Below are 13,404 nucleotides of genomic sequence, written 5' to 3'. Positions count from 1 at the left end.
AATATTTTGTTTTATGTTTTTACAACTTTGGCCACCTCAAGGGATAGCAGGGGGAGGGTGGGATGGGAAAGGAGGTCTCTCGATAGACCTCCAGCTATTTTACTCAGGTGAAGGTGGCTTCAGGATGTGGGCCACGCTGGCCCTGTTACATCCCAGAAGCCTTGGCACATGCTTTAACATCCTGATGTTCCTGGAGAAAGTTAACTACACCTCTTGAGTTATAGCTAACTTTCAAGCTTGCAAATTTTGAGGCAAAGCGCGTTATTTGATAAGCACAACATGTAATGAACTGTATTTGCACACAAATCAGCTCATTTTAATACATGAGGAAGATAATGCTCGGCATTTGAAATACCATCCATTATCTTTGCATTTAGGTATAGTAAAGTCCTTATACAGCTTAGTTAATGGCCCCCTGAGATTCCAAGCTCTCTGGGGACAGGGAAGTATCTACCGTACCTGAATGTAACTTGCCTTGAGCTATCAATGAAAAGGTGAGAGCTAAATTTAAAATATAAAGACTTTGAAGCATTTGGTGAAAATGCCTAGCCGCAGTATATTACACCAATAACTATTGTCAATACAATGCTGCTAGCAAGTGATAGCTTGTGATATATAACAGAACATCCTTCCAGCAGCTCTTCTGTGAGCTGTGAATTTTCCACCACACAGAATTGATAGATTGCACTGCGAATCATTCAGTATGCGGGGTATTATTATTCAGTGTATATAGAACTTTAATTCTATTTGCCATGCTTTTGAAAGCAATTCGAACCAGAGGGCAAAGGAACACACTACGATAAAGGCAGCTCATCACACGGTTTTAATATAGATCTTAACTTTTTTTTTTTTTTTGCTAGTGAAGCCTGGTGCTTGTGAAAAGGACTGAAAGCACTAGACGCTGAAACCTTGCTTTGGTCCATTCAGGGGGCATGCAAGGATTCCTAAACTAGACTTTTTCCTCTCCTCAGTGCTGCCCTGGTGAGAGCAGTTTCTAAAGATGGTATGGTAATTCCACTTCCTCTCAGCTGAGACTGCATTAATTGACACCCTTCTTGCCAGAAGGGTCCGTGGGGAAATGGGACAAAAACTGTCGGCTCGTTTTACAGAGACCATCAGCCCATTTTATACTTAAATGGATGACCTATGCATGAAAGGCTCTGTTCCTCTCTACTAATCCACTGAACCATTGTGTACCTATTTTGGAGTGAAACCACCATTTCGGGCTCACATAAGAAAATTCCTGCAAGAAAGAATTGTAGTATAGTGGATGAAAAAGGTTCTATTTGACTACAGTACAATAAATCTTTACTCTTTTCCGGGGAAGGATATTATTTTCTGCTTAGATCACCGCATTTTGTGAAACCTCTACCCATAGTCTTCCAGTGCTTTTAGGTACATCTAATGAGTTCACAGGCCTTGCAGGCTTATTTAATTTTTTTGATTCTTTAGCCAATCAGCTAAATAAATTGATCACCTCTTTCAACAATGAACCATTTTCATTTGCAAACTTATGTTAGCAAGGACAGAAGATGTCATCCATCCAAGAAGACTCAGGAACCCTATGCTATACGCTAATTGGCACATTGCTTTATTTTTTAAAACAAACTTGGGTGAAGGAGGGTACTGTAATTTTTTTTTTTTAAGTTCATTCCATCACACTGAAGAGGAGGTAAAATAAGACGATTTTGAATTTTACTCGATAGTTTTGAAACTCCTTTAGGTTAACGGAACATTGCACACATTGGAACAGAGAGAGAGAGAGAGAGCACGCGCGCGCGCCAGAATAAAACTCGTATACAGTGCAAGAGAATCTCCAAAATGATTGGATCAGACCATAGAACTCGCCATTAACAACACCAAGAAACACTTAAAATGTTTAAGCCACACTGTTTGACGGAAATCTTTCCTGCCTTTAACATGTTTTGCCACACAGAGAGAAAAAGGGAAGGGTGGGAGAGGTTCATGTGAAGAAGGAGGACAAAGAGAGGAGAGGTGGGTAGCGAATGGGGAGGGGAAGGAAACATTTCATTTGTGTTCAGGCATTTTCTTGGTCCCCCTTGCTTTCTCCGTCTTTGACCTCTTCCTGCTGGGCACTTTGAGTAGGTTTGGTTTCTTCTACTACAGCATCTGGGAAAACACAAAGAAGATAAAGAGAGATTATAATCTCAGGAGGAGTACTATCTGGTTTTAAATTAAGCAGTCCCTCCCCCTCTTAAATGAAGAAGTTTTGACCTAATTAAGAGGAAGAAAAGCAGACGTTTTCCTGCCCAAGACTAGACTTAACATGAATCCATGTAAATCCACCTTGTAATTTCTTCACTGCATTTTTCATTAAGATGTCTAGCGGCAAGATACACAGAGAGTTTCTCTTTGACTGGCTACAAAAGTAGCCACATATCTTGCACCTGCTATATCTGCAGATGGACTACACACTGGAAAGAATGCCCTTATGTTTGAAAATGTAATATATCTATTTGCAAACATTTGATATTATGCTGTTTAGCAAGAATGGTTTATGGTTTTATTGTTTTATATACTGTCACATTAGCCGTTGCCTTCATAATGGTTTACAGTTTAAAAACATTTAGGAAATACAATAAAATATTCAATAAATAGTAATGGTCTCAAAGCGGATTACAATCAGTTTAAACTGGATTAACAGATACAATAGCAGTAACATACATTATAGTGTCATGTGCAGTCAACCTTGCATGAATGTCCGGGTATAGTGGATATTAATACTTTATTAACTAACAGACCTATTACTACTGCTACCACTTAATATTTTTATAGTGCTACATGACATACGCAGTGCTGTACAAACATACAAAAAGACAGTCCCTGCTCAATAGAGCTTACAATCTAGGACAAGAGAATTGGTTAAAAAAAAGGAAAGTTAGTCAAGACTAAAAGCAGACAATCAGAAATAAGATTTAAAAGCAGTTTCAAAAAGGTGGTTCTTTAGATGGGATTTAAACAGGGCGAGAGAGGGAACAGTTCAGGAAGACTATTCCAAGCACATGGCGCAGCCAGGTGGAAAGCATGGAGTCTGGAATTGGCAGTAGAGGAGAAGGGCACAGATAGGAGTGACTTATCCAACGAGCAGCATGTTCAAGGAGAGGTGTAGAGAGAGATAAGAGAGGAGAGGTAGTGAGGTGCTGCAGAGTGAAGGCATTTGTTGGTGAGAAAGTGGAGCTCGAACTGTATACAGGAGCAGATAGTGAGCCAATGCAGTGTCTTCAGAAGAGGGCCTATGTGAGCATAGCGACTTTGGTGAAAGATAAGTCGCGCAGCTGAATTTAGGACAGATTGCAGTGGAAAGAGATGACTTGCCAGAAGATCTGTGAGGAGCAGGACGCAATAGTCTAAGCGGGAGGAGATGGGAGAGTGGATAAGCGTTCTGGTAGTGCATTCAGAAAGGAAGGGATGGATTTTAGAAATGTTATAAAGAAAAAAACGACACGTTTTAGCAGTCTTTTGGATATGTGTAGAGGAGGAGAGAGAGAAGTTGGAGTCCAAGGTTACGAGCAGATGGGACAGGGACGATGACCGTGTTATCCACAGAAACAGAGAAAGAAGGAATAGGGGAGGTGGGCTTGGAGGGAAAGCTGGGGAGCTCCGTCCTGCTCAAGGCTCGTTGATCAGCCAAGCTTTTAATTTTTTTCTGGAAAGTAGAGTAGCATGATTCAATATAGAGGGGTAATGGTACTTTATTCCAGATTTTGAATGAATAGCAGCTGAAAGCCCTCAGTCATGTGAGGTTCCCCCTCCCCCACCTCTTCCTTCACATATAACTCCTCTTTCATCAGGAATACGTTTTCAGCCCGACAGATCTAGTTGGCTAATTCCTTTTGAAAATCCACCTTTTCATAGTCTCTAGTCCTTCACTTCCAGAGAGGATTAAAAGAAGAAGGTAGGGGACCTTTGTGACTTGCATCACAGTATTGTAGATTCCTGCAAACAACGTGCTGGTGAGAGGCCTTGAATTCTTAGAAGTTTCTGCTTTGCTTTCCCGTGGTGCTGCAGTCGTCATAATTGTTAATAGTGTACTCACTACAGTTTGCAATGCTACTTAGCACAACTCGGAGCACAAGGTGCATTCTGATCTGACACCGTGCAGTAGAGACCATGAGCGCTGGATGACCTGTCAATTCTTTACTGTGACAGAGGGTCTAATCAGGGCAGTCGCAAGGAGCAAGCAAGACTGTTGCTCACCTGGGGAACCAGACCAAGGGGTGTTATGCTGCCAGAGGCAGTCCAAATGCAAAGGAATGCCCCTGCAAGCCACTCTCATCAGTGGGGCTGGCTGTATCATCAAAGGGAGAACCCACCACTCTCTGCTTTTCCCCTCAGCCATCTGAAGCACCATCTTGACCAGCGACAGTCCTGGATGTGGTCCCAGATTTTAAGGCCTTTTAACAAAGCATCACAGCATGTATACAGGGCCATGTTGATGGCCTTTGATAGCCTTCTATGGTTAATGGACTGCAGCTTCCAGAAACATCTTGCATAGTGCTGCATTGTGGCCAACAATTAAACAATGTGAAAATCAGAAATGGATAACTACTGAATGAATATTTGAACGACAGGTCCTAGGCTAACAACAGTCTGCATGTGTATAGCCGAAGGTCGGCGCTAATTTCTTCCGGCACCAGGAAAGTGCACAGAAAAGCAGTAAAAACTGCTTTTCTGTGCACCCTCTGACTTAATATCATGGCGATATTAAGTCAGAGGTCCTGAAGAGTAAAAAAAAAGCTAAAAAAATTTGAATTCGGCCCGCGGCTGTCGGGCCGAAAACCGGACGCTCAATTTTGCCGGCATCCGATTTCCGAGCCCGTGGCTGTCAGTGGGTTTGAGAACCGACGCCAGCAAAATTGAGCGTCGGCTGTCAAAACCCACTGACAGCCGCTGCTCCTGTCAAAAAGGAGTCACTAGGGACACTAGCGTGTCCCTAGCGCCTCCTTTTGCCCGTTTTTACCGCGGACTTTACTGTATCAGTCTGTTTGCCAGCTAAGTTAAACTGCAGCTGAATACAGATTTAAATCTAATCATCAAAAGCTTTCAGCTAGATTTAAGCCTGCTATTAGGACACTCAGGGTTAGGCAGTTAAGCTTGGCTCCTCAGCCTAATCCCGCCTAGGTGTTAATTGGCTAAATCTAGATGTAGCTGTTCAGTGGAGTAAAAATTTCACTCAGACGATCTAGCATTCTAACATTAGGTGGCTAGATCCATCCGAATATTGGCCCTTGTGTACACAGCTGTTAAATAATAACCATACATCAGAGATCTGCTTTAACCCACGTAAAAAAACAAAAACAGTGGAGGAATTAAAAACCATGCTTGTGCCTGAATTTTCTAAAGTCACTCAATATTATCCTCTTGAAAATGAACTGAATCTCATCAGACTTTAGACACTTTCAATAGTGTAATTTGTAGGCCCAGGATGGACTACACGCAAGTTTGGCAGAAGTTATCATGCCTACAGAGTGGAGGAGTGGCCTTAGTGGTTAATGCAGCAGGTTGAGAACCAGGGAAGCCAGGGTTCAAATCCTGCTTCCTTTCACGAATGCTCCTCATGACCTTGGGCAAATCACTTCACCTTCCATCGCCTCAGGAACAAACTTAGGGCCCTGTTTTCTAAGCATTTTCCCCACAGACACACAGTGGAAGGAAACCTTTGGTAAATATACCCCCTTAGATTGTAAGCCCTCTGAGACAGGGAACACATACTGTACCTGAAATATAACTTGCCTTGAGCTAGGATTTGGAAAGGTGAGTAATCAAATCTAAAAAAAAAAATCCAAATACAGATCGATAGACCAAGAGATGGATTGAAACATTGCTGTAGCACTTTTGTATCCCGTAATCAAAAGCACTAATAAACCATAGAAAAGAATCTGAACAATGAACATAGGAGCTCTGATGACTCAGTAAACAGCAAGAGAAAGGCTTATCAAAGCTTTCTGCTGGATAGCCTTTCCATGGCAAATTTTGAATGCACTATTACACCTGGAGATCAACAAAATTAGTATGTCTGTGCCAGGGGTATTACCAATACAAGTAGTTAATACTATCAGTATTATTTTTAATAACCTCTTTATTAGTTTGAAATATTTATAAAATCTTTTCTTTTGAGAGATTTACTGTAGCTAAGTTAAAGAGCGTTTCTATCATGTTTTAAAAGTAAGTTGTTTATATTGATTGTTTTTGAGCTCATGGAAGTTGAAAGTCATTGATTGTCTTTTAAGATCATTATAATGACATCTTAACAAAATCAGTTTTTAATTACATGTACCACAATATTTTTTGATAGAAATGCTTTCATAATTTGCAATTGAAGGCAGCCAGAACTTTTAATTAATCTGTGTGTCATGCAGGGTCACCCAACACATCTTTAAATGATCATTGCATACACAGAGCTCCTAGTTTTGTGGTACCGATGTGATATCTCAAATGAATGTCGGTATATAGAAACTATAAATAAATAAATAAATAAATAAATAAAAAATATTTGCACCAGCACTTAGTTTACAAGATTAATCCTTTACATCTTGCAGGTTTAGGGCTCTTGTGTTGGCTATTTGTTCAGTTTTACAGCATTTCTTTTTTATTTAAATGGGTTTTGGTCAGGATATCTAGTGTCAGGTGGGTTATAAGGTCTCAGGTGGTGGATTTGGTTATTATAATACACTTCATTTTATTTTTAAAAAATCTGTGTAATTGACCGATGTTATGGATTGTAGTATGAATTAGGATGTTATTTTTATGTGTTTGTATTTTTTACAATACTTTATTTTTATTTTATTTTAGTGCTGGGTGGTACATGTGGGAATCGATGACATAGAAAGGTGCAGGAGGGAGGTTCTGGAGGATAAATTTAGAATCTTAGACAAGAAATTGAAATCCAGAACCTTCAGGATTGCATCCTGAAAAATGCTTCCTGTTCCATGCACAGGACCCCAGAAGCAGCCCAAGCTCCAGATTCTGAATGTGTGGATGAAGCGATGGTATAGAGAAGAGGGTTTTAGGTTTGTTAGGAACTGGTGAACATTCTTGGGAAGGGGGAGCCTATTCCAGCAGGATCCAGGTTGCTGGTACTAACCTTTAAAAAAGAAAGAGAGCAGCTTTTAAATTAGATGATGGGATAAAGCCGATAGTCGCTCAGAAGTGCATGATTTGGAACAAGGAAGTTAGGGCACCCCAAAAGAGAGACTGCAATAAATGCTAAAGTAGCCCAGGTACCTTTAAGTAAAGAGCAGACAGAGCAGAAAGATTCCAAATTATCCCTGTCAACTGATAGGCAGATTGTTAATACAAAAAAAAAATGAAATGTCTGTATACAAATGTTATAAATCTTAAAAAAATAAGATGGGAGAGTTAGAATGTATGACACTGAATGAAGAGGTAGATATAACTGGCATTTCAGAGACCTGATGGAGAGAGGATAACCAATGGGACACTGTGATAGCAGGGTACAAATAATATCACGATGATTGGATGGATCAAGTTGGTAGAGGAGTAGTGCTATATGTTTAAGAGAGCATAGAGTCAAACAGGATAAAAGTTCTTCAGGAAACAAAATGCTCTGTAAAATCTTTAGGGATAGAAATTCCATGTGAGAAGGGGAATACAACAGCAGTGGGGGAGTTCTACCATCCACCTGGCCAGAATGAATAGACAGATGATGAAATGCTAACAAATTAGGGAAGCTATTAAAATTACCATCACAGTAATAATGGGTGATTTCAATTTCCCAGTATTGACTGGGTAAATATCACATTAGAACATGCTAATGGAGTAAAGTTTCTAGATGAAATAAATAACTGCTTCATGGAGCAACTGGTACAAGATATAATGAGTAGGGATGTGAATCGTTTTTTGATGATTTAAAAAAATCATCCGATATTTTTTAAATCGTCAAAAATCGGTACAGTGCGTGATACAATAGAAATTTTCACGATTTATCGTGAAAAATCGTTACTCCCGTTAGTGTCCACTAACGGGGGTTATTTGGGGGGAGGGCGGGAAAACCGGCACACCAAAACAACCCCTAAACCCACCCCGACCCTATAAAACTAATCCCTTACCTCCCCCCCCCCGAACCCCCCCAAAACTTTTTACGAGTACCTGGTGGTCCAGTGAGGGCGTGGGGACCGATCTCCCGCTCTCGGGCCATCGGTGCCATTTTGGCTGCCACTCAAAAATGGCGCCGATGGCCCAATTAAAAAAAAACCCACCTGACCATTTAAAGATGACCCCTTAGCTTCTCCCACCCTCCCGATCCCCCCAAAACATTTTTAAATTACCTGGTGCTCTAGTGGTAGTCCCGGGAGCGATCTCCTGTTCTCGGGCCGTCGGCCAGCCAGTGCTCCTACCATGTGACAGGGGCCGGCCAATGGCACGGATACTCTGTCACATGGTAAGGGCAAAGGGCCATTGGCACCATCTTTATGATTGGCAGCCGACGGCCCGAGAACAGGAGATCGCTCCCGGGACTACCACTAGAGCACCAGGTAATTTAAAAATGTTTTGGGGGGATCGGGAGGGTGGGAGAAGCTAAGGGGTCATCTTTAAAGGGTCGGGTGGGGTTTTTTTTAATCGGGCCATCGGCGCCATTTTTGAGTGGCAGCCAAAATGGCGCCGATGGCCCGAGAGCTGGAGATTGGTCCCCGCGCCCCCACTGGACCACCAGGTACTCGTAAAAAGTTTTGGGGGGGGTTTGGGGGGGTGGGGGAAGGTAAGGGGTCAATTTTAAAGGGTCGGGCCTCACTAAAAAAAAATTAACGATGTGAATCAGAACCGATTCCAGTTCACATCTCCAGCGATCAGATTTTTTTCTCCCTCCAGCCGAACCCGATCGTCTTAACGATCGGGCACACGATTCACATCTCTAATAATGAGAGGGGGAGCTATTTTAGACCTAATCCTTAGTGGAACACGTGATTTGGTGTGACAAGTAATGGTGGGGCCACTTGGCAATAGTGATTATAATATGTTCAAATTTGTCTTGATAACTGAAAGGAGGACATTAAGGAAATCAATTGCAAAATCATTTAACTTTCAAAAGAGATACTACTGTGTAATAAAATGAGGAAAATTGTTAGGACAAAACTGAAAGGAGCAACTTACATCAGGCATGGGCACTGTTTAAAAATACAATCTTGGAAGCCTACGCCAGGTGTATTCCACACATTACAAAAGGTGGAAGGAAGGCCAAACGACCTCCGCCATGGTTAAAAGGTGAATTGGGAGTCAGCTGAACCATCAGATGATCAAGAGGTAAAAAGGACACTAAGGGAAGGCAAGACCATAGCAGGGAGAATAAATGAATTATTTGCTTTGGTATCTGAGGAAGATGTAAGGCAGATACCCATGCCAGAAATATTTAAAGGTGATCCAGAGGATCTGAAACAAATCTCAGTGAACCTGGAAGATGTAATAGGTCAAATTGATAAACTAGAGTAGGATATCACCTGGATCAGATGGTAAATATATCTGAGTGCTGAAAAAACTTAAAAATGAAATTGCAGACCCAATATTAACTATCATTAAAATCAGCTACGGTACCTGAAGGTTGGAGGGTAGTTAACGTAACACTAATTTCTAAAAAGGGTTCCAGGGATGATTCTGTTGTGTTCCGCGGCCATGGAAGGCCATGACCGCGGTCCCCTACCATGCCTGCGACGGCGACCTGCCGCGGGAGCTCCGAGGGAGGTCTCGGATCCTTGCCCGTCGCTTTGGCACGGGCCCCAGTGACGGTCGTCGGGCGGGAGCCGTCCCTGCTCCTCCCTTGCGGCGTCCAGCAGCGTTTCTCTCCGTGGAGAGAATCCAAGATGGCCGCCACCATCTTTAGGCACGAGGCCGCGCCTCCTCCTCAGATTTAAAGGGACCTGATCCCTTTAACTACACTCACGTGTTCCCTATGAGCCAGAGCAGAGGAAGTATAAAAGGAGGCTTCCTCTGCTCATTCCTCAACTTGGCAACGTCCTATGTAGTCAGGTCTGCTTGCTGCGGTGAGTTCTTGTACTTCGGATCTTGTTCCTGTCTTGTCTTGGTGTTCCTGGTTCCTGACTTCGGATCAGCTAGCGGTGACTCCTGGTGTTTGACTTCGGACTGGAAAGTGGTGATTCCTGGTGTTTGACGTCGGACTGGCAAGCGGTGATTCCTGGTGTATGACTTCAGACTGGCAAGTGGCGATCTCTTGGTATACGACCTCGGACTGGTAAGCGACGACCCTCTGGCATGTGACCTCGGACTACTTCTGGACCGTCGTCTTCAAGGGCCCACCTAAGTCCCAGTGGCCCGGGTCCCTATGGGCTCCTCCTGGGGGGACCACGGGCTTCCAGGGGTGAAGCTCCAGTTAGCCCTTGCACTGAACTTTGGACTCCTTGACCTCTCAGAGGTCCACCTAAGTTCCAGCGGTCCAGGTCCCTACGGGCTCCTCCTGGGGGGACCGCGGACTTCCAGTGGCAAAGACTCCGTTCTTCTCTTTGACATCACGACTCTTCATCTGCTTCCACAGTTGCCTCAGTCTCCAGTGCCGAGGGTCAGTGGGTCACATCTTCTGTTCTGCCTCGCCACTCAACGGGAGAACCTACGGATCTTCCTCCTAAGGTACACCATCCTCCCGTCGGCCCAAAGGTTCACAAGCCTGAGCATAACAGATTCAGGAAACTGCAGACCAGTGGGGCCTGATGTCAGTACTAGAAAAAATGGTTGAAACTATTATAAAGAACAAAATTTATGAACATATAAATAGTCGTAGTTGAATGGAACAAAGCCAACATGGATTTAGACTCACCAAGCTGCTACTTTTTTTTTAAAGCTGTGAATAAATATGTGGTTAAAGGTGAGCCAGTTGATATAGTGTATCTAGATTTACAGAAAGTGTTTGAAAAACAAATTCATGATAGACTCTCGAGGAAATTAAAAAATCATGGGTTAGGAGGCAATGTACTTTTGTGAATTGAGAACTGGTTAAAAGAGATAATAGACAGTAGAGCTAAATGGTTAATTTTCTCACTGAAGAAAGGTGAATATTGGCATGCCCTAGAGATCTGTATTTGGACCACAGCTTTTTAACATTTTATAAACGACCTAGAGATGGGAACCACAGGTGAGGTGATCATACTGATGACACAAAATAATTCAAAGTTATTAACTCACAAGAGGACTGTACAAAATTTCCAGAGGACCTTGTGAGACTGGTAGATGACATTTATTGTGGACAAGTGCAAATGATGCACATAGGGAAGAGCATCCCAAATTATAGCTACATAATGCAAGCTTCCATATTGGGAGTCATAACCCAGGAAAAGGATTTAGGCATCATTGCAGATGATAGGCTGAAATCCTCTGCTCATTATTTGGCAATGAGCAAGAAAGCAAATAGAATGCTATGATTTATTAGGAAAGGAATGGGGAATAAAACATAGAATATCATAATGCCTCTGTATCACTTCATGGTGCAACTGCAGCTTGAGTATTCTGTGCAATTCTGGTGACCGCATCTAAAAAAAGATTAAGCAAAATTAGAAAAGGTACAGAGAAGAGCAACCAAAATGACAAGGGGGATGTAACGATTCCCCTATGAGGAAAAGCTAAAGAGGTTTGGGCTCTTCAGCTTGGAGAAGAAATCGCTGAGGGGAGATGTGATAGAGGTCTACAAAATAATGAGTGGAGTGGAATGGGTAAACGCGAATCGGTTGTTTACTCTTTCAACAGCTACAAAGACTAGGGGACACGTAATGAAGTTAGTAAGTGATTTAAAACAAATAGGAGAAAATATTTTTTTATTCAATGCATAATTAAACTTTGGAATCTGTTTCCAGAGAATATGGTAAAAACAGTTTATGTAGCTGGGTTTAAAAAAAGATTTGTACAAATTCCTGGAATAAAGTCCATAAACCATTATTAAGATGGTCATGGAGAAATCCACTGGGATAAGCAGCATGGTATCTATCAACTTTTTGTGATCCTGTCACATACTTGTGACCTGAACTGGCCACTGTTAGAAACAGGATACTGGGCTTGATGGACCTTTGATCTCACCCGGTATGGCAAAGCTTATGTTCATATGTGTTTGCTTTCTATGAATTGTTTTGTATTAATCGTATTGTAATCTGTTTTGTGTCAGAAATTGTCAGAAAAAGGAGTGTATGATAGACCCTCTTTAAAAGCCCAGGACCAGATATTTAGCCTGGCCCACCTTAAGCCACAGACAGGAAGGGAGTTCTGTTCTAATAGCATTTTCCTTAGAAGGGGATGATAAGCTAGGCCCAGGGAAAACGAGGGGCCCCCGGGAAAAGCAGAGCCTAGGAAAAGCCAATACTGACTAGCTGTGAAGTACATGCTGTGTTTTTGCTTTTGAAAACTGCTGAAGTAAGCAGCACCGTTGCTGTTTGTATTTTCTGCAAGTTAATAAAAACTCTATGAGCAGTAATCAAAGTCCAGCCTGAATCTGTTCTCTGGCCAGCCACAGACTGGACTCTGGCTCATTGCTCATTTGTATTCCACCATAAGGCAGAACACAAATGTTTAAATTTAATTAAACTGAAGTCACAAATTAGTGGTAAACTGGCAACTTTTCAATTTTATTGGTGCCGAATGCACTCTTTTAGTTTGCCCCTTGACAGATTATCGGCACTGTCAATCTGCTGGCCCTGAATGCAGATTCTTCCCTGCTGCAGTGTTATTTGTGTAGTCTACATGTAGTGCAGCCATGGCAGTCAACAGCATAGCCGCACCACATCCTAGGTCCATGCTAGCAGGGTGGTACTGCACAACTTCCACTTTAGGGCACACTTGCCAGTTCAGTCCAGACTTCTACCCACAGTTCTAACGCAGTTTTCCCCACTCAAGTGAGATAACAGTTAAAGCTAAAGCCCAAAAAATGTGAGCAGGCGCTAAACTATTCTGGTCATCCCTAAACAGGATGCTGACTGCGGAGTGCTCTTCAAGGATCCCCGCTGGAGTATTTTTACAACCTTTTTAGTAGATGTCTCAGTCTGCTTTCTTGAAAATGAAGTTCTTTTTAAAGATTCAATGGCATTTTGCCCCAACTATTTTAAATACCAAAAACATGGTTTTTTTTTTTACCTTTATTTGATAGGAAATCAAATCAGGACTGTCCTGCACTTGTGGCTTTCAATCAAGCTGCAATTACAGCAGACTGGCCTGATAATTGTTCCAAGACATTTCAATGTATTTGTACAGTCAGGAAAACCACTCCAGCAGTGCACCCAAATGCTCCGGAAATCAATCAAGTAAATTTCTGAACTGGTTGCCAGTCCATGACAGAGGTACAGTAAATGCACGTTGGCACACGGCCTCGTAGTTCCTCTCTGCTGCCGCCTGACACAACAAAAGCCATTAGCCATGAAACAGAACAAGTCATCAATC

The 13,404-nt window shown here is 42.3% G+C and overlaps 1 protein-coding gene across 1 annotated transcript in view; it reads right to left on the bottom strand.

Annotated features, from left to right (window-relative positions):
* Positions 1–1,590: 1,590 nt before the first annotated feature.
* Positions 1,591–13,404, bottom strand: part of GAP43 (growth associated protein 43) — an 89,460-nt gene continuing 77,646 nt past the window's right edge. The window contains exon 3 of the mRNA XM_029579267.1: positions 1,591–2,130. Coding sequence (XP_029435127.1) covers positions 2,039–2,130 — 92 coding nt within the window. The 3' untranslated portion in view covers positions 1,591–2,038. The remainder of the gene's footprint in view (positions 2,131–13,404) is intronic.

The sequence above is a fragment of the Rhinatrema bivittatum genome, chromosome 15 (genome assembly GCF_901001135.1).
Source record: "Rhinatrema bivittatum chromosome 15, aRhiBiv1.1, whole genome shotgun sequence".
NCBI lineage: Eukaryota > Metazoa > Chordata > Amphibia > Gymnophiona > Rhinatrematidae > Rhinatrema > Rhinatrema bivittatum.
The sequence above is the reverse complement of the archived record's forward strand: the minus strand, read 5'-3'. Positions and strand labels throughout refer to the sequence as shown.